The sequence below is a fragment of the Sceloporus occidentalis genome, unplaced genomic scaffold (genome assembly GCF_023333645.1).
Source record: "Sceloporus occidentalis isolate IW3139 unplaced genomic scaffold, rSceOcc1.0.p SCAF_306, whole genome shotgun sequence".
Taxonomy (NCBI): Eukaryota; Metazoa; Chordata; class Lepidosauria; order Squamata; family Phrynosomatidae; genus Sceloporus; species Sceloporus occidentalis.
The window spans coordinates 349,369-368,614 of record NW_028317286.1 but is presented as its reverse complement, the minus strand read 5'-3'; the positions used below and the strand labels follow the sequence as shown (position 1 = coordinate 368,614).

The following is a 19,246-nucleotide window of genomic DNA, read 5'->3' as shown; positions in this document are numbered from 1 at the left end:
TGTGGGCCACCGCTAGCTACCCACATTTTTGTTTTTTTTGTTAATAATATATCAGATGTATCAGATCATATTTATGTCTTTATTTTAAAAATAGCCCTCATCATAAATCAAATGCTTTCCTAACATCCAACTACATGAAAATCTCATTAAGAAAATTGAGAAACTAATCACATTGCTGAGACCTGGCTCACAGATTTGTTTTCCACCTACCTCATTTTTTGCTGGACATTATAGTAAGTAGTTTATATAGGCTAAATTATGCAGATTATTTAATAAATAAAGGAGGAGATCCCACTGGAACCATTATTATTAATTTTAATTCCACCCTGTGCTACAGACCCCTGAGCAGCACAAATCACCTGCTGCCCAGTGAAATAGGGAATCTATACGTGGCTAGCTATAACATTTGGGCATACATCCCACCGCATTAATTGGCAAATGTATAATAGCAAGCTGTCAAAGTTGTAGAAGTCTCTTTCTTGACAAATCGAAGAGTAAACACAAGAAACAGCTCAGAGTAGGTCCATCTTGGTCAACATCTGCCACCCGTCGTTTGGTCAAATGTTTGTGATGTGATGTATAAACGGTGGACACGTCTTCTGAAGTCGGGTGAACAAAATAGTGCTGTTTTTTGAGACATGAGGCTCCCAGGATCTAGGACTCAGTACTCCAGGTTTCTCATGGCAGCCATTGATGATGAAAGTTTCCGTGGCAAAGCTTTGGCAACCTGTCTGTATTCTTCAGGCTTGGCCTTCACAAGAGTAACGATGTGTTGAAGAGTCCGAGTGGGTTGTAAACCCAAAGCATCCATCACATTGATCAGATAGTCTGTTAACACATAATCAGAGGGTGACACATTTAGTTAGGCCATACATAATTTGTTGGAGTAGAAGTTATACTTGGTGTTTAAGGTACTTGTAATTCAAAAGCCTTTTGCATTTTGCCCTTTGTTTTAGCCATTTAACTCAAATTGGGGGACTAAAAATTGGGGGACTACTTCATAGACATAAAATAGTTGAGTTAAATTACACAGCAGAAACCGCTAAATCTGGTTAAGTGATGGACTCATGAATTCTCGGCACTGTGTACAGATTGGTTAACCAAACAAAGGCAGCACTTAACCTGCCTGTGCTCCAAAACATCATGTTGGGTGTTCTTATCACGAAGAGTGTATTCATGTACAGAAGCGTATGAAAAGGCACACAGAGAAAAGCCTGTCCATGGTTTGCAGTCTCACCTATATCAGTGGCCAGCTGTTTGCTGGAGTGAGGCGTGAGCACTGGAATCTGTAAGATGACGTCACAGTACGTTTGCATGGTGGCTCTGGCTAAAGAACCCAACCAATAATCAGCCATGTTGTCCAGCTCTGGTGTTTCCTCTCCTGCAACACACACATTTGCATTATATCTTAGTTTCACAGCAAAAAGACTGTAACTCTACCAGCCTATTCATACAGTCTTCTTGTTCGAAGGATCACTGTAATAGAAAACATTTAAATCCTGACTGGTTTACAAGCTGTCAGTAACCGGCCAGTTTTCACCGTCCACGAGGCCACTATGACATCGCAGCCTAGAGTAATATTATGGACTTCAACAAACCTCCCATGGACCACCTGTGGGCCCAAATGGTGCTTTGGGTCTCCAATTTATGCATTCCCTAAGAGCGCAATTTTGCTTGCTGCATTCTGCATGCTTAGGGCTTTTGTCACTTTTTTGCTCGCCATAACCATAAAGAATTGTTTCCCTTACGAGACAAACATCTCAATTTACCCAGTAAGGCAAAAGATTTTAAACGGAATGTTTTCACTTTTAAAATGAATCTAGGCCAGTGTGCCTGAGAAGTGTTAATATTTAGTTAAGAACTGCATGTTTTCTGGGTGTATGTATCACAGAGGCCTCTATGTTTGTTTGGTGTAACTTACTATGGACACATTGGCACTTGGAAGATATTAATTAGAGAATAAGCCCTTGTGTGTTCGTTACCAATGAATCATCCGGCTGCATGTCTACATGCCCAGTTACAAAATCCAACGCCGAGTCTGTTGTATACTCACCTTGTTCGGGTGGGTAGGGGAGCTTCCCAGCATGCAGCGCGAGTTCCAAAGTCGAGTCTTCAGGTGTGACAAATGGTTCCAGGTGGAGAGGAAGGGACATGAGGTACTGTCCTATCTGAAAATACAAAGCGAACAATAAATGTGGATACAGCGACCTCCATCAAGGCAAATGGGAAAAGGACTGAGATTCACACTTACGTTGCTGATATACTCAAAAGGCGTGAGGCTAAATGTGGGCAAGTCTTCGGTCAGCTCACCTGAGCCTTCATAGCTCCAGCTCTGCCAAAGGATGCAGAATAGTCAATAAAGTATACATATAGTATAAATTCCCATAACCATCACCAATGAGAGGTCCTGGGATAACGTATTAATGAGTGATGGCTGTGAGAAGCCGAGCATGGCTGCTAATTACCTCCATCTTTGGCACCAGTAAAAGCTGCTGTTTAATACGCAAGAAAACGGAATCGAATGCCAACTGATGAGCTACCTGGTTCTGGCGTGTGAGAGCGGAACGAGAGGCTGCCAAAAGGCTGGTGCTAACCGCTCCTTTCTCCTGGAAAAAAAAAGAACAAAAAAGAAAAGATTATTTTTTACCAAATAAAAGCCCCTTCAACAGGATGGTACGGAAGCGCAGCTAACCGGTCCACATGCTGAACTCGGCTCTCCTGGATGGAATGGGAAAGGTGACAGCTTTTCAGTGGATCCCTCAACTTTCCAAATCTCACATTACTGCAAACAGATTGTAGTTTTACTCAGATTCTAAAAACGCCGGGATGCAAATCCCAACAGAACTTTAATTTTTTTCTGGAAAAATTGAGTGTGGAATATCTTCTTCTACAATGATTAATAATATGCTTAGGGCATGGCATACAACTTATATTACATGAAGACCTTTATGAATGATGCGATGTGTCCACATCCGACTGGTACAAATAATGCCACTTACTTTTTTCTCATTTGCAATTGGCGCTAAGGAGCAAATCTGATTGGGCGATTAAAATCAGTCTTCCCGTCCAATCCACGTAGGAGCATTGGAGGAGATCTTTTGTTTTTTTGATTGTTTCTTCATTTATTTTGCTGTATTCGAAGGAAACGGGGGGTTCCCTGTTCTCATGTCTAGCTGAAATGTTCTTAACATATATAGACCTTGTTTTGAAAAGCAAATTTAGTTTATTATTTACTGGATAAGCTGTACTTTTATATACACTACATTTCATGTCCCAAGTGTAATAATTTAAAATAATGTAAAACTATTCCACTCATTTTGTTTTCGTCAATTCTTCTGAAAATTTCATTTTTTTCCAGAAAAAAACCCTGTTTTTTTCCATGCCTTCAAGATTTACGGAAATTTGACATCTCTAATACATCTCATAATACATCAAGGGCAAAATGGAGGTTACTGATCGCTGACAGACTCATTAGTTTGGAAAACAAGCATCAATATATATATATATATATATATATATATATATATATATATATATAAAGCCATGAAATGAAGTCATAACTTGTGTAATTCTATTGTGGCAAAAGAAAGTCAAGAAAAATCAATATCTGAGCAATGCAGGGATGAAAGAATTGCCAAATCAACCACAACTTCAAGTTTTTAACAGTCAAAAACTCGTAAGCAAATAGGCAGGGATACGAAACACAAACCTACACTAAAAAGAATCTGCCAGGCTGGGCATGGATCTTAAAACAAGTGCAGAACTTCTTCCACGCCAAACACAGCCAACTAGCACAATAAAAAATGACACTACTTAAAAAAAATTAAAAAAAAAATAAATCACTTTTCAAAATGTTGTTGTCTTTCAAATACAGAACAGATTCTGGCGTGTGTATGTGATGCCCCAGGAAAAGACTGAATGACAGCCACAACATGCCGGGAACTTGCCCTCCCTGGGCACATGACTTCTTGTAGCAAGGCGTGAAGACAAACTCCAAGAGATCTGTCAGACAGGAGATGGGTGGAACGGTGGACTTATGTGGCTCAGCTATGAAAAAGAACACCGAGTCCTTAGTAGATATGTGTATACGGGCTTACACGCATTACTCTACTGTGTACACAACCAGGGGAGGGGGATTTGTAATATGATATTTGTTCACCGACATTATGTACACTTGGGCATGTGGAGGAATACACTTTTGCAAGGAACTTTCATTTGTGTGACATTTAAAATTGTTTAGCAGTTGGAAACCAACTATGCCAGGTTATGCAATATAAGAAATGGTTATTTTGCTCCATTCATCAGTGTTCTATTCCGCAGAAATAGTGATGTCTATTTGCAGAAATTTACTTCCACGAAACTAATTTAGTGGAAAGTATTATCATGCAAAGGATTACTCCTAATAGATGTATATATATGGTGGGTTATTTTAATGGCATGGCATTCCCCTAGTTTGTAAAGCATGTTGTGAAACACAGAGTTTGAGCAGGTCCACTGCACAAGGCAGCAACTACACATTTATATAGCTGTAGTATGTTTTTGCGAGCAGGTCCCCTCTAAAGTCAATCAGCATGAAGCTAATGTTGTGTAAACAGAAGAACAATGGTAGCCGTGAGCAGGTGATCTGTGAGACAATGCGCATTGATGACTTTCGGGCAGTGTCTGGCACCGGCAGCGGAGAGATGTACCTTTATCATGTACAAGGTCTCCATTAGGTTGGCATACTCCGCAGGGTCCCCCTTCTGCAGATAATTGTACTCCTGCCAAGGGTTTCGGCTATTCTTGCGCTCGGTGGCACCGGTCTCCTGAATTCCCGTCAAGCTACGGGGGCTGTAAGAGTCGGACAAGTACTTTCCAGCCGTGGACAGAATCCTGGGAAGGAGGCAGACATAGGAGATAAAACAGAAAACAACAGAACAAAAGCAATCGGGATGCTGCATTCACAAAAAGCACCTGTTATTTATACTAAAGCTTAGCTCAATGTTCAACCATACAGCATAGTCCACTCACCAATGTCTCAAACATAAAAAAGTGAAAGTAAGTATCAGACTTACCGGCTCGCCAGTTGCTGTTCAAAGTCTCTGCACTGTCGTAACAGCTCTCCGCAAGTGGCGATAATCCTGGAACGGTAGTAAATGTAACCATGTCATTACTTGACAGATTTAACTATACATTACAAAAGCCCACGCCAGCCCTTCTTACAGGACAACCTTACGCAGACAGGCTCTGATGAATGCATTATGAAGCCTGCAAGATGAGATGTTTCATCGTCCCTTTAACGCACTGTTAAAATGTAGATAATGGTCCGTTCCCAGCTATGAACCTAAAGACTGTATCTGAGCTGCAGGACACACGGACACAAAGAAACCAAACAATTCGGCAACATTACAAAAAGAGGTTAAATAAAAAGTTTTTGGGTGAAAGTGTTGCTTGCCTACACTTCATTTTACGGTGCAGACGACGCTGCTGCGGAGCTTTTGTGTTTCTACACTCACTGTTTAGTGAATGATCCTTAGTTGTGTTTCAATATCACAAGCAGTGTCTCTAGTGACTCCTTCTCAACGATATTTTGCGTTTAATGTCAAATAGTCAAGCCTTGGCCCAGGGAAGGAAACAGCCTCCTTACCACATAACTGGAGGTAGATTGTCCTGTTGGATGTGCCACTGCTGAATGGGCCAGAAGAGGAGAGCAGAGATCTCTTTTATAATTAACCCAGTTACACTATGGAGGTTAGTGCCCAGGTGGCACAATTCCCACAATAACCCAGCGTCCATAAGAGGCATAGAAGACGGTGGCTGCGTAGATCAAAGCTAGGGAGCTGCCATGGGGTCAGATCTTGGCCAGCGCTGAGCCAAAACACATCACTGCCAAGCAGCCCTATATCACTTTATTTTCATCGTGGAAGAACTATACCTACTGCCTCCGTCTCTCTGACATTTACCTGACTGAGTTCTGGAAGGCTGTCCAATCTTCAAGGAACAAGGAATCAGCAGGGATGCTGTCCAACTTGTATTTCTTTCTTATTGACTGTAACGTATTTGAAAAGTCCGAGACGTACCTAAAAGGAAAGAAAAAAAAATAAACTCAGCCAGAAAATGGTGTTGAAGCGGAACCGCGTTGGCTCGCCAGCTATAACACACAGTCGTGTGTTGCATGGTCCCCTTTTTTCCTGCCAGACAATGCACAGCAAGTAAGCAAAGCTGGGCTTTGCCTTTGTTTGAGGACAGATCTATGCCAGTAAATGCGAATGGTACTCACAAAGAAAAAACTTTCCGCAGATAAATCAATGACATATGAATTATTTTGGCGTGTAGCCTGCGCATGGTAAGAGCCAGCTCCTACACTGTGCAGTACATTGTGCTGGGACATTAAGGGTCTGTACAGATTTTACCCCATTTTTGCTTAGTCGGACATCTGAATGTTTATTTCTTTTAATGTGTATTTAAGCACAGTATAGGATTTCTGGTCTTAAAATTCCAGGTGGGGAAGGGGGTGGATGCCCATGTAGTCCTACCTAGTGGACAACCATACTTAATGGTAACACTTATTACTTACCAAAGCAGTAAGCGAGGATACTAACTTTTTAAAGAGAGACTGGAGGGCTTTTAACAGGCCGCACACTCCCAAACCATCTGTTAACTGGATGCATCGCTCCACTGCTCCTGAGGATAGGTTGAAGATCCGGCTCACAGAGTGAGAGAGCTCTTGGACACAATCTAGGACCTCCTGATGTTCCTAAGAGACAAATGAGCATTGGAAATGATTACGGTTCTTCTATAAGATAAGAAAATACAAAATGATTTGGTGCTGTGTCTCACCAGAGGTATTGCGCTGATCTCTATTAATACGTGAGATTCTTCTAGGGCACCGTACTGCAGCTGGAAAGGTTTATACGGTCCAAACACAGATTCCACCAGTTCGGTCACCTTCACCATATTATGATCCCCTGCAGATGAATCAAATCAAGTTATTCAAACCCACAGTTTGTTCAGCCCACCCTAGAGAAAATGGGACCAATGTTCAGGATTTTTAACCATTTATAGTCCTGGTAAATACTACTAGATGGTACCAAAGCTTAGTAAAGTCAGTAACTTGTTTTTAAACCTGCTTTTTAAAAATATCAAAGCCTCATGAAATACAAAGGTTATTCTGTTACCATGATGTATCCCACACTGTGACTGATCTCTGCCTTCTGATTGGTTGAGGAGCTTTTTAAAAGAAAACTGCATACAGCATATCAAATATTTGTAAATAAATAAAAGACATATGATGCAATTTAAAAACGTTAGCATATCATATGGGCAGTTTGTCTTTTGATTAATGACAGATTTTGTCTCTTAACCACAAATTAAATCGGTTATTCTAATGATGTGTTTAAGTGTTCAATGACCTTAAAATAGCCACATAATCAGTTTTGTTTTGACAACCTCCGACACCTATTCTCGGAAGGTCCTTTGTTTAATGTTTGTGGTTGATATCCACATTTGTTAAACTTGGTTCCCGAATCTCTCCTGCCTTACACTATGATGGCAAAGGGTTGGCTTCACGTAGGAGTTGTTGACCATCACCTATAGCACCCCCTGCAGTAAATGAGATATATAAACACCGCCTGTACACATACACACAGTGTTATCCCTCGTTATCTATCTGCACTTCTGTGTGTGTGTGTATGTATATATATATATATATATATATATATATAGTTAGTATGACACTGGTATATTGCTTACATGTAATGTATGTGTATTAAATCACTTTATATAAGTATTTTTTTTTTCCCAAAGACGTACATTTTAGTCTGTGAAAGATTTCAAAATATATTTAATAAAAGGATTCATGATATTTACACAAATACTACTAATATATATTTTGTTTGCATGTTTTTACTCACATTCTAACTTTTGTGATTGCAAAACCTGTACACATAACCCTCATTGGTAGTTAAGTATAAAAAGTCATTCTAATGCACACGTTGCATTGGCTTTGTCACTAGTTACTGCTGATGACTCCATTGGTTGCTCTGGTGATAAAAACTAGTTTTAAAAATGTTGGCCCTAAACTTACCTTTTTTACAGACACATGTAGATATATACACAGTGAATATTACTAGTAAATCTCCTCTTGTGTTACACCCTGTCCTTAACCCATAATGGTAAGAGGCATAAGGAATGTGTGCTGGGAACCCGAACGGTCTTTCAACAAAGCCTGGCCACTGCGTCTATAGAGAACTTAAGTATGAGAGAGTGCCTGGGGACACCAATTACAATGGTCACCTCTGCTTAGAAATGAAGATCAATCGCTGTCTGGTCACTCAATTTGTTTTTAAATGTAAATCAAGTTTGGGAAGTCAGATGCAACAGAACAAGAAAAACAGATCAATCGTAGTCAGCATGCTTCTCTTAAAGAAGCAGTAACATAGTAATCCAGAAATAAAACAGACCTCTCTCATATATCATATATATATATATATATATATATATATATATATATATATATATATATATATATATATATATATATTTAATGGGCCCAATTCTTCATATGTACCCTGCACAAGCCCAATTGGTAGATAATAAATAGATTTTTTGGCAGTTGTAGCTGTACAGATGCGAGTTGGTGGCTCTCTATATTTCTTCCCGTAGGTTTATCGAAAGGGGCCTCTGATGGCCAGACCATGGAAACTATACCTTAGATTACCAGGGTAAACCATCGTAATTTGCACGCTTGTTTTAGAAATCCGGAGTACAGAAAAGACTGGGCATGCCATGAGCTCACAGTTAAAAACATATGGCCACAACAATGGCAAAACCAATGTGATGAAGTCAAGAGGATAATATCTGTGGAATCGCCAGTGACTGCTTCCTTAATGACCCAGGGACAGGAATAGGGGGGTAGAAAAAGACAGGTAACATTATTCAGACACAACCATGCCACCATCTTACCGATATTGGGCAGGATAGCTGCCTCCAGGGCCTTGGCAAAGTGTACGGTGGACTGATAGAGGTCTAGTAGCGTGCTCAGCTTACTCTCTGGACCAGCTCGTTCCATGGCGGTGCTAAGACACACAGGGATCGATGGGACCATTGCAGCAAGAGTCTGGATCAGCAGAACTGTCACCACTTCATGGGGCTTGTTAAATACCTATGAGTTACAATCATGCGAGTTACTCAGTGCAGGGAATTGCCTTTATCTTGAAGAGCTTTAGAACTTTACAACGAATACATAGGATAAATATCCAAGTGTACTGGTATATATATATATATATATATATTTAAAATGTTAATGGGTTTTGCCATATTAGTCCAGCTGACACGATGTAAAAAAAAAAAAAAAAAAAAAAGTATTTTTTATATATATAGATATATAAGCACACACACATATACACACACACATATACACACACACATACACACACACACCTTCCCAACCTTTTCCACACACGCAAGCCATGGCACAAATGAAATATAAATGAGCCAAAAACTCATTTAGATGAGGTTTGTGATATCAATAATAATCAAATATAGCACAAACTGATAATTGACAACACCAAAAACATTTCTAAGAACCAATACACGAGAATTCATTACTGTGTTCCCTGGGTGTCACAGTTATATTTCTTGGCATTCCAGGAAAGGTCCTGCCAAGTGACGAAGCATTTAATTCAATGCCAAGAGCACAGGGAACAGGTATTAAGGTCAGCCCCATTTTCTAATTCCCTAGATGATGTGAGCATATTTGCATGTAGGGCTATATACTTTATACTATTCTATATAAACTCATAACTAACAACTTCCAGTTATTGGACCGATTAAATATTTGAGAGAATGGGATCTACTCGGCCAAGATGTCAGGAGACTGACCCAGTGAAACATGGGCAAAATCATTTTTATTTTCTCCTTTGTTTATCTCAGGACCGGAATAAGACATTGGCTGATGGAGGTGAGATAACGAAATTATTACCTATGCCTCAAGATCGCATTTTGTTCCAGTTATAGAAAAGGTCCTTCCCGTTGAGTGTAAGACAAGATCAGATCCTAATCCCTTAATAACATGAATATGGTATCACTTCACAATATTCATAAGTAAGCCTGACAAGCAAGGAAGCGTGGAGTGACCAACTAGGGTTTGAAGCTACCAGGAAGCCTTGCTTGATCATTAGTCACACCAGAACTACAACTAGTCACACCCGATACTGTGACCTCCCAACATGCTCGGAGAGCCAGCAGTGGGATCTGTAGACCACAGCCGATGGATATTTATAATGGCGTGTGACTTCTATGCCCCCCAAAAAACCTGAAACAAAGGAAGGGGGACCTCATCTGACGTCAAAGTACATATTCTTATTCCGGAGGCAGACAAGGGCCTACCGATAACACCAATTCAAAAAACATTTCACGCTCAAGGCAAGAAGACAAAATTAACTTATCTCAGACAACAGATGAAATATTGACCTAATCTGGGTAGTTAAAGGAACCTGCTTTTATGAAAACCTAACAACAAGTTTCAGGCATTTTTAAGTGAAGGGAGATGTATTTCAACCATACATTCCTTGTAAGAAGATACAGATCTTTAAAGTTGACCTTAACACAGTAATTTACAATTCACTTTTTTGCTGTCTTCAATGTACGAGAACCTATATGTACTTACAGCTGGAGGTGGGGAAGAGATTGTTTGCTTTTACTGTAAAGCTTTCATATATCAATAAAAAATTCTTATTTTAAAGCAGACGGAAAGTCCTGAATCAGGGTTTTAAAAAGGCCTTTTACACAAAAGATTTAATCTGGACGGTAATGAGATGCAACAATTAGCTCACGTGAACAAGTAAGTACATCAGATAAGGGGACTAAGGAACAATAAGAAGAAAAAAAAAAGCAGGTTCAAACCGCCCGTTGGGAAGTACATTAAATCTTATCAGTCTTTTACATCAAAGAGTGATTTTCATTTGCTGAGCAGCAGTTGAATGTGGGAGCAAATCTTTCCATTGCTTCTATGAGGGATGTCAGTCAACCTTCATCGCCACCAGCAGCTTCTCAAGAATAGCAGTGGGTAAATCAACATAGGTTTTCTCGAATAAGAAAAATAGACTTTTCCGTGTTAGCCTCAGATAAATTTGACATGCAGCCTAACAAGCAAATAAAGGTACAATCTTGACGTGCAAAAATATTTATTTATTGAAGGGTTGTACTACCGCACAGCACAAGAATGTGATGATAGCCATGCCTATGAATGAGCGCTAAGTTAAGGGCAAAACTCGTTAGAAGTTCATGTTTGCCCTCTGGGCGATATACCCCTGCTGTGTGTCATGCAGTGGACGACAAACCTGCCATAAATACATATTTTTGCACATTGACGAGTTTGTACCTTTGCTTGCTGGCTCCTGTAGACGTTTCCTGCCATCCTGCTGTTGTTCTGCATGCCAACGTAGGGGAGATTTCATGGAGACAGCAGGACAGCGGTGGAGACCCGAATGCTGCAGTCCTTATTTTATTTTTTTAAGAGAAAATTGAGTATTTAACATAGAAAAATAAGTTGCATCCAAGGGTTCGGGACCTCAAAGTTCTCTTCTACATATGTTCCATCTGAAGAAGAGACCTCTGGGGTTCCAGAGAGCTCGTGTAACATATTTTTTCCATGCCGGCTCTATGTTGTTTTGGAACAAAAGCAAAAGTTCAACTCCAGCTCCTAAATAGTCAACTAAAATAAAATGACCTGTACAAAAATCACACCTTGGGTTTTACGCAGAAGGTGGCCCCTGCATCCCAATGCGCATACCTGAGAGACCCACTGTAACTGGGTGTGCCATGCCCCCAACAAGGTATCATAGAACTCTGTCAGCTGGCGATCCAGAGGAATCTCAGACTGGCATAGCTCCTGCCAAACAGTCACCAATTGTACCTAGGAAGCAAAACAAGCAATGTAACAAGCAGTGTTTATTACAAGATGTTGTGCAACTTGGAAATGGAATGCCAAACATAAAAATTCCTATATTGAAGGGTGCCATTTTTTATTTTTTTTTCGTACACAGAACATTGTATTCAACTAGACAATTACGACACTAACGACCACCTCTTAACTATTTGTAATCATGTAACATACAATATATGGAAATGATATTGTGTTATATTCTAGAAAGAACATTTGCTCTCGTTTTTACATTCTTGTGACCCTGAATGTAGAAAATCGAAATGACTGGAGGCTACGGGCGGTCCCTTGATTACAATTTCACAATTACTAATACAGAAGGCACACAGTTTTATTGCCTCCCCTCCTCCAAAAAATAAATGGTAAGATCAAATGTTTCAACCCCAGTGTTTTGTTCAAAAAGGGGGAAAAAAATAGTAATTTTGTGTTTTCGATTTGTTAACAATTGGTATTTTTGATTCAGTATATCTAATGTACGCAAACCATTTACAAATTAATTTTAGGTTAAGTACTTGAAATAATATTTAATTTACATTTTCTACATAATTATATATTGAGCACTTACTCTCAGGCAAAAAAATAAAAATAAGTAAAGTCTGCATGTTAACAGTGAAGTGTTTGCAGAAATGTCTTCGCTTGTTAATGAGAAGGTTTTTCCGGGCTAATAAGAGTGGATCCCCCTGGACACGCCAAATGGATTAACAAACATGGTATTGAGTATGTGCCAAAAAACAGAACAATCTTTGCTTTCATGTTCACTGCTGTCTCGTTTAGTATGTAGAAATATCAACTTTAATACTGAAGTTAATGTTTATTAAGTGTCTCGCTCGGTACACATTGCATCACTTAATATGGCAATTCTCAGACTAATGGCAAAAGTTATGAAACAACACAAAATTGGGAAGCAGTCATCGTGTGTACGTCTGGAATTAAACTTTCTGTAACTGAGAATGCTGTAGAGTATATGGAAGCTACAACATCAGCTGTTTCAACAATCATGTTCTTAAACCAGTCTTTTCCCCAAATATTCCATTTTGGGGGGGGGGGTGATATTTTTTCTTCCCCATTAAGATATTCCTCCCTTTTGTTAAGTTGATGTCCCTCTTTAAAAATAAGTTTGTTATATTCTATAGTGTAGTACCCAGGGATTACTGGATATGTGTTAAATATATTTTACTGACTTAATAGAAGGAAACGTAACCTAAAAAGTTTCCCCAATATAAGTGGCCACACGGGGGGGGGGGGGGCTACAAATATGATATGCCATTGTATTATCCTAATAATACAAAATAAAGAGAAAGCCCTATTGCTTAAAGTTCTATGATCCGTTCCTTTAAGGAATGTATCCAGCAGATAAATTATTGTACAGAAACAAACCTTGTGAGACCTTCTGGCCATGAAGGGGTTAAAGGCACAGTAAACATTGGCACTGAGCAATTACACCACTGACCTTTCCATCTGTTATGGTATGTATTGTATTTGATGTATTAGGCTAAGGTACGCCTCCTGGGGACCAGGGTCTTCCCTTCTCGAGTATAAAGACATTGTGTGTTATCGTTTCTAAGTATCACTCAGAAAATCTAAAGTGGAATTGCCAGCCATGCTCCCACACAATCTGTTGTATGTATTATGAAATCAGCAGACAGTATGTGTGTGTAACAATTCTCAAACACTGTCCTGTGGTCCATGTTTATTTTTTCAGACATCAACAGGTTCGTGAACATCCTGTTTCAATTGGGATTGCAGCAATTTCCAGCAATTAGTAAGCAAGATCGGGTTAGGAGAAAGAGGAATAGTTGTCAGGGATAAGAAAATGGAGAAGAGACAGGAACGCAGGATGAGACATTGGAGACAAAGGAGGACAGGGTGGGAAGCCAGTGTAGATGAGGGAATGGAAGTCAAAAGCAGGGGATAATATGGAGAAGAGAGAAGGAATCAGGATTAATACACAAAGGCAGGGAGCACTACTGTGGTAGGACAGCGGAAATAGGAATAGTGGTGTGGTGAGCAGGGAGAAAGGGACTGGAAAAATATAGAGAACAAAGGATAAGGGAGGAAGAGAAGGGCAAGGGAAAGATGAAGGGAAAAGATCAAGTGTAATTCAAAATTTCCTACAGCAAAAGCCCCTAATATTGTATATTTAACAAGAAATGCTCTGGGGAATCTGGAGGTTTTTTTTGGTGTAAACCCCAGGTTTTTAGACCCTTCATATATAATAGGTTTGAGTCTAACCTTAAACAATGGTGTTCTATTCCAGTATGGTGCTAAAAAAAGGCCATGAATAGGCCCTTCAAAATTCAATATCATGTGTTTCATTTCATTTTTAGAAGTCACCACGTGAGGGGTCGCAAGACTTTTTTGTTGTTATAATGGAGTCCCTCCTACTCAAACAAGGTCTTAAATCAGTGATTTCCTTTTTTTTCTTTGGTAACGCTTCAAGATTTCAACTAATCAGAGTTTAGTGAAAACTGTAAGCTGTTTCCTTGTTGTCAGCAAATGCAGCTGAGTCAATCAATCCTGGGATTCTGATATACATTTCTGGACTGGATACGTAAAATAAATATTTATTGATGATAAATACCATTTGTGTAGAGAACATATTGTTCAAACTGTTTTTTTATGTCTTAATGCAGTTCTATCCAGCTTGTTAAATGAGCCAGGTTAATAATTTACATGTGATCATTTTTATAAAGCTGTATTACCTTTTGACACTTGTAGTAATAAGCCAAAAGCTGAGGCATTCTGTCAATTTCACCGAACACTTTGACAAACATCTTGGCCTGATCTGTGTATGGCATAAAGATAAAAAAAGGTTATTTACAAGAAAAAAAGTCATTGTTGCACACGTAATTATATTATGGAACAAAAACACAAGGTGCCAATTTTGCACAAGTATAAGTTAGTGATCATATTTAATATTTTTATTATTATTATTATCCTTTATTTATATAGCGCCAACAGTTTACGCAGCGCTTAATACAATACATAAATTCAAGGGATATGACAAGACAAGAATTGACAGACTAAGACAAACCGATACATTTGGTGGAGAGAGCCCTGCTCGCAAGCTTACAATCTAGAGGGAAATGGGGTGATAAACATAAGGCATAGAGAAAGGGTGAGAGGTATTGTGGGGGTCGTATCGATGACAAGGAAGTTCTAGCAGCTAAGATGGTATGCTTCTCTGAAGAAGTGGGTTTTTAGATGTTTCTTGAATGTTGGGAGGGAGGGAGAATGCTGAAGGTTCCTTGGGAGAAGATTCCAGAGATATGGGGCAGCTCGAGTGAAATCTTGTAGACGGGAAAAGGAAGAGGTGATGAGTGAGGAGGAGAGCCTTAGCCCATGGGAGGAACGTAGGGATCGAGTAGGAGAGTATTTGCTAATGAGGTCAGAAATGTACGGAGGAGCAGTATTATGGATGGCCTTATATGTCAGTACCAGGATCTTAAATTTAATTCTAAAGGTAATTGGGAGCCAGTGGAGGGTTTCACAGAGGGGGGAAGCAGAAGAGGAGCGACGTGCAAGGAAGATGAGCCTAGCAGCCGCATTAAGGATAGACTGTAGAGGAGAGAGTCGAGACAGTGGAGTGCCAACCAGAAGAGTGTTGCAGTAGTCAAGACGGGAAATGATAAGGGAATGAACCAGGGTTTTTGTGGATTCTTGGGTGAGGAATGGGCGGATACGAGAGATGGTTTTTAGGTGCAAGCGGCAGGATCTGGCGAGGGACTGAATGTGAGGGATGAAGGAGAGGTTTGAGTCAAGGATGACCCCAAGGCATCGGGCCTGGTTAGTAGGAGAGATAGTCGTGTTGTTAATGGTGATAGAGAATTCAGGTAGTGGAGTGGAGATGGAGGGAGGGAAGATAATGAGTTCAGTTTTAGAAAGATTAAGTTTCAGGTAGTGTTGTGACATCCATGAAGAAATAACAGACAAGCAATTGGTAATACGGGACAGGAGAGATGGAGAGAGATCAGGAGAAGACAGGTAGATTTGGGTATCATCTGCATATAGGTGATACTGGAGGCCAAATGAGTTGATTAGTTTGCCAAGAGATGAAGTATAAAGAGAGAACAGCAGAGGGCCAAGGACTGAACCTTGGGGGACACCAACCCGAAAGTGGAAGGGGCGATGATGTCTTGCCAGAGAAGTTGACAGAGAAGGAACAGTTAGACAGATATGAGGAGATCCAGGAGAGAGCTGTATCTCGAATGCCTATAGAAGCAAGTGAGTCTAGAAGAAGGTGGTGATCAACAGTATCGAAAGCAGCAGAGAGATCCAGTAGAATTAGAATAGAGTAGTGACCTTTTGCTTTGGCAGAGAGCAAGTCATTGGAGACTTTTGTGTATGCCTGGTAATATATTTACATTTACAGTAGACATCATTAGTATCTTTAGTACCCATAGTACATGAAGAAGCTCTCGCAGAGAGCAGTAAGATCTGTTACTTGGTATAGTTCTAAGGTACACGGGACTCCACTGCTGTGCGCCTGATAAAAATTTACATTTATATACTGGTATGTGAAGAAAAGTAGTGTTTTTAATTAGACAACAAAATTTGGCAACATAAGCAATAATGTGCAATACTAATTAGATAGATGATAGATAGATAGATAGATAGATAGATATATTAAAACATGAGGGGGGGGCACTTCATTTGTTTTGTAAAGTACAACAGCACCGCCTGGTGGTCAAAAGTAGATCGACGATGAAAACATTCCTGTGAGCTAACGTATGTCACAATGTTTTAATGATGTTCCATGGGATCTCCTGAAATTAGCAAAGTAGGACACAATGTCCAAGAACAGGAGACACAGTTAAGCTTCTATTTCCACAGTGGAGCTCATCGTGATACTCACTCCCCACTTACAGAAAAGACACATTGAGTAAGCACTGGACCGTTCCAAACTACCTGTTAAAATTACTCAATATGTCCCATTATATTAAAGGAGGTTCTCACTGTCCTTGGGATCTTCTTGGGATTACAAGCAAAATTTTAAAATCAAGGCAGAGGAAGTGGAGTGCGGCTCCACCACTCAGTATTTTTAATTGGTTGATCATGCATGGTTTGGAAGTAATCTTTTACATAGAATGTGTCAAACTAGATCATGGTTAATAGCCATTAAGAATAGGCGTGTGGCATACTTACCGACAGACTGGCTGTTGAAAGCTCCTACAATCTGAGGGCTGCACATGGCCTCCAATCGGTTTTTCAAAGCTTCCAAGTAGACACACTTCTCTGAGTAGTCTGGCGTATCCACCAACATTGAGAGACTAACCTGCATGCTGGTCAGCTTCTCTGATATCACCGTGATGTTCTAACGTGAAAAAATGATTCATTATATTCATGGCTGGTGTTTACTTTCCAGAATAAAGTCTGCTGACTCCTAGTGCTGCTTCTAATAAACTGGTACAAGCTCTCAAGCATAAAATACTGTAACGTCCAATGCGGCTTTAGAGGCTCCTTCACGGAACAAGTCATAAAAAAAGTAGTCAGATAATAAGGGAGATATTACTTTCTGGTTCTATAAATTGTAAAATTAATGTTGCTAGGGAAATACTGGAGATCATTTACAAGTACAGTAGTCATTTGGTTTGTTGAGGCTAGGGTTCCTAATTTTTTCTTAGCTTTTTTTGTTATGCCTTTGTTTTTTTTATGTTATACCCTCGGTAGTAAAATGCAAAGTTTAAATGTAACTCATTTCTACACAGATTTCTGCGAGATTCTAAGACGTGAATTCTTGAATCTTAAGAGGTCAATGTTTTACTTTGGTAGACTGTCATCTTTTATGTAATGCTTGAATCTCTGTCAGGAAAGCCCACCTGGGTTTTAAAGGTCTCCTCTATGTCTGCACTCAGAGTACTCCATTTATCAGCTTCCTGCAGTGACTCTGCAGCCAACTGCATGCGTGACTTTACTTTATCCATCACCACAAGGACCTGGGGAAAGAACATTATGTTAAAAAGGAGGGAAAGGGAGGGAGAGAGCTCAATTTATTACGCAAAATAATAAATGCGGAGCAATCAGCAAGACGATTGTTTTATTTTATAACTTTGCACATTTTAATTTTATTAAACATGGCCTCTCGGTTTAAATTTGTTGCTCTGCTCACCTGCATAGACTGAGCTGTATCTTGCTCAAATTTTTTGATGTCTTCTTTCACGAGGATCATTTGTTCTTTCAGAAAAGCAGCTTCTTGCTTCAGAGCTTCAACATCTCGTAGCACACGGGGCATATTCTGTAAGGCCTGATGACTACTCTCTGTGGAAAACGCGTTCAATCGTTAATTTTCCAACGCTGCATGTGGCCTTAAGAAAGGACATACTAAATGCACAGTACCTTCCACCGAATTGTTCACTTCCTGGATGAACAGCTGAAGCTTCATTACCAACGTCGCAGCATGAGAATCTACCTTCCCCGGAGCATCTTTTTGGACGGATTTAAAAGCCGCATTAACCCACTCAGTGACCTCAAAGTCTTCTGCTAGGAACCGTGAGAAATCCATTGTACAGGAAACCGATAATGACCTGTTAGATAGGAAGAAAAACATTAATACATTTGCAAAGCACTAAAATATGGGTTGCAGTCTCAGTTTTAGAATGGTCGAGGAGGTTCAAGCTAGTGCTGACTGGAAGCAAGCATATCACACGCAGAAATGCTGAATACATACGGGGATGCTGTAGAATGTCTCCATGCATTTGTAAACAGATACCACGTAATAAGGGGGCACGCAGCTATCATACGCATTAAAGTGCCTATTGCGGCTGGAGCGTCCCCTTAAGGCTCTGCATAGAGTGGCTGTTAACTTGTTTAAAGCTGACTTTAGTCAGCAATTATCCTCTGGAGTTAGTGTGAGCTGACAGCAAACTCGACAGAAATTGATGGAATTTTATGAGATTACTACCCCCTAAATATGTGATGATTAGTTCAAAAACAATTTTTCAAAAAAAAAATAAAAAAAAATAAAAAAATATATATATATATATATACATATACACATATATAAGAAGTATAAAGGAATTTACCGTTAACAATATCCTTAAGGAAGCAACACCTTGACCAATAGGTAACCCTCCATCAATAGGAACCCCAAAAGAAATGTAATTTAAAAAGTCACCTTTACTTTGGTTCTAAAATTCAAATTTAATAATGAAACCAACCTGTGGGTAACTAGGGATACGGTTTGTGCCCAGCTCTGATATAGATCGATAGATAGATAGATAGATAGATATAGATAGATATAGATAGATAGATAGATAGATAGAGATAATGGAGTGGAATACAGGGTATGCTATATGATAGCATGCATATTATGATTTGGTTGTC

At 39.6% G+C, this 19,246-nt stretch overlaps 1 protein-coding gene across 1 annotated transcript; it reads right to left on the bottom strand.

Moving 5' to 3' along the window:
- Positions 1-661: 661 nt before the first annotated feature.
- Positions 662-18,425, bottom strand: LOC149274990 (conserved oligomeric Golgi complex subunit 7-like). The gene is made up of 17 exons (XM_089505019.1): positions 18,260-18,425; positions 18,033-18,181; positions 17,743-17,859; positions 17,069-17,237; positions 14,626-14,708; positions 11,774-11,896; positions 8,944-9,142; positions 6,820-6,947; positions 6,582-6,736; positions 5,943-6,059; positions 5,055-5,120; positions 4,689-4,872; positions 2,466-2,606; positions 2,252-2,332; positions 2,054-2,168; positions 1,238-1,381; positions 662-828 (listed from the first exon to the last, which is right to left on the bottom strand). The coding sequence occupies exons 1-17, from the start codon at positions 18,423-18,425 to the stop codon at positions 662-664; spliced, it is 2,304 nt and encodes a 767-aa protein (XP_089361145.1).
- Between the last annotated feature and the right edge of the window lie 821 nt (positions 18,426-19,246).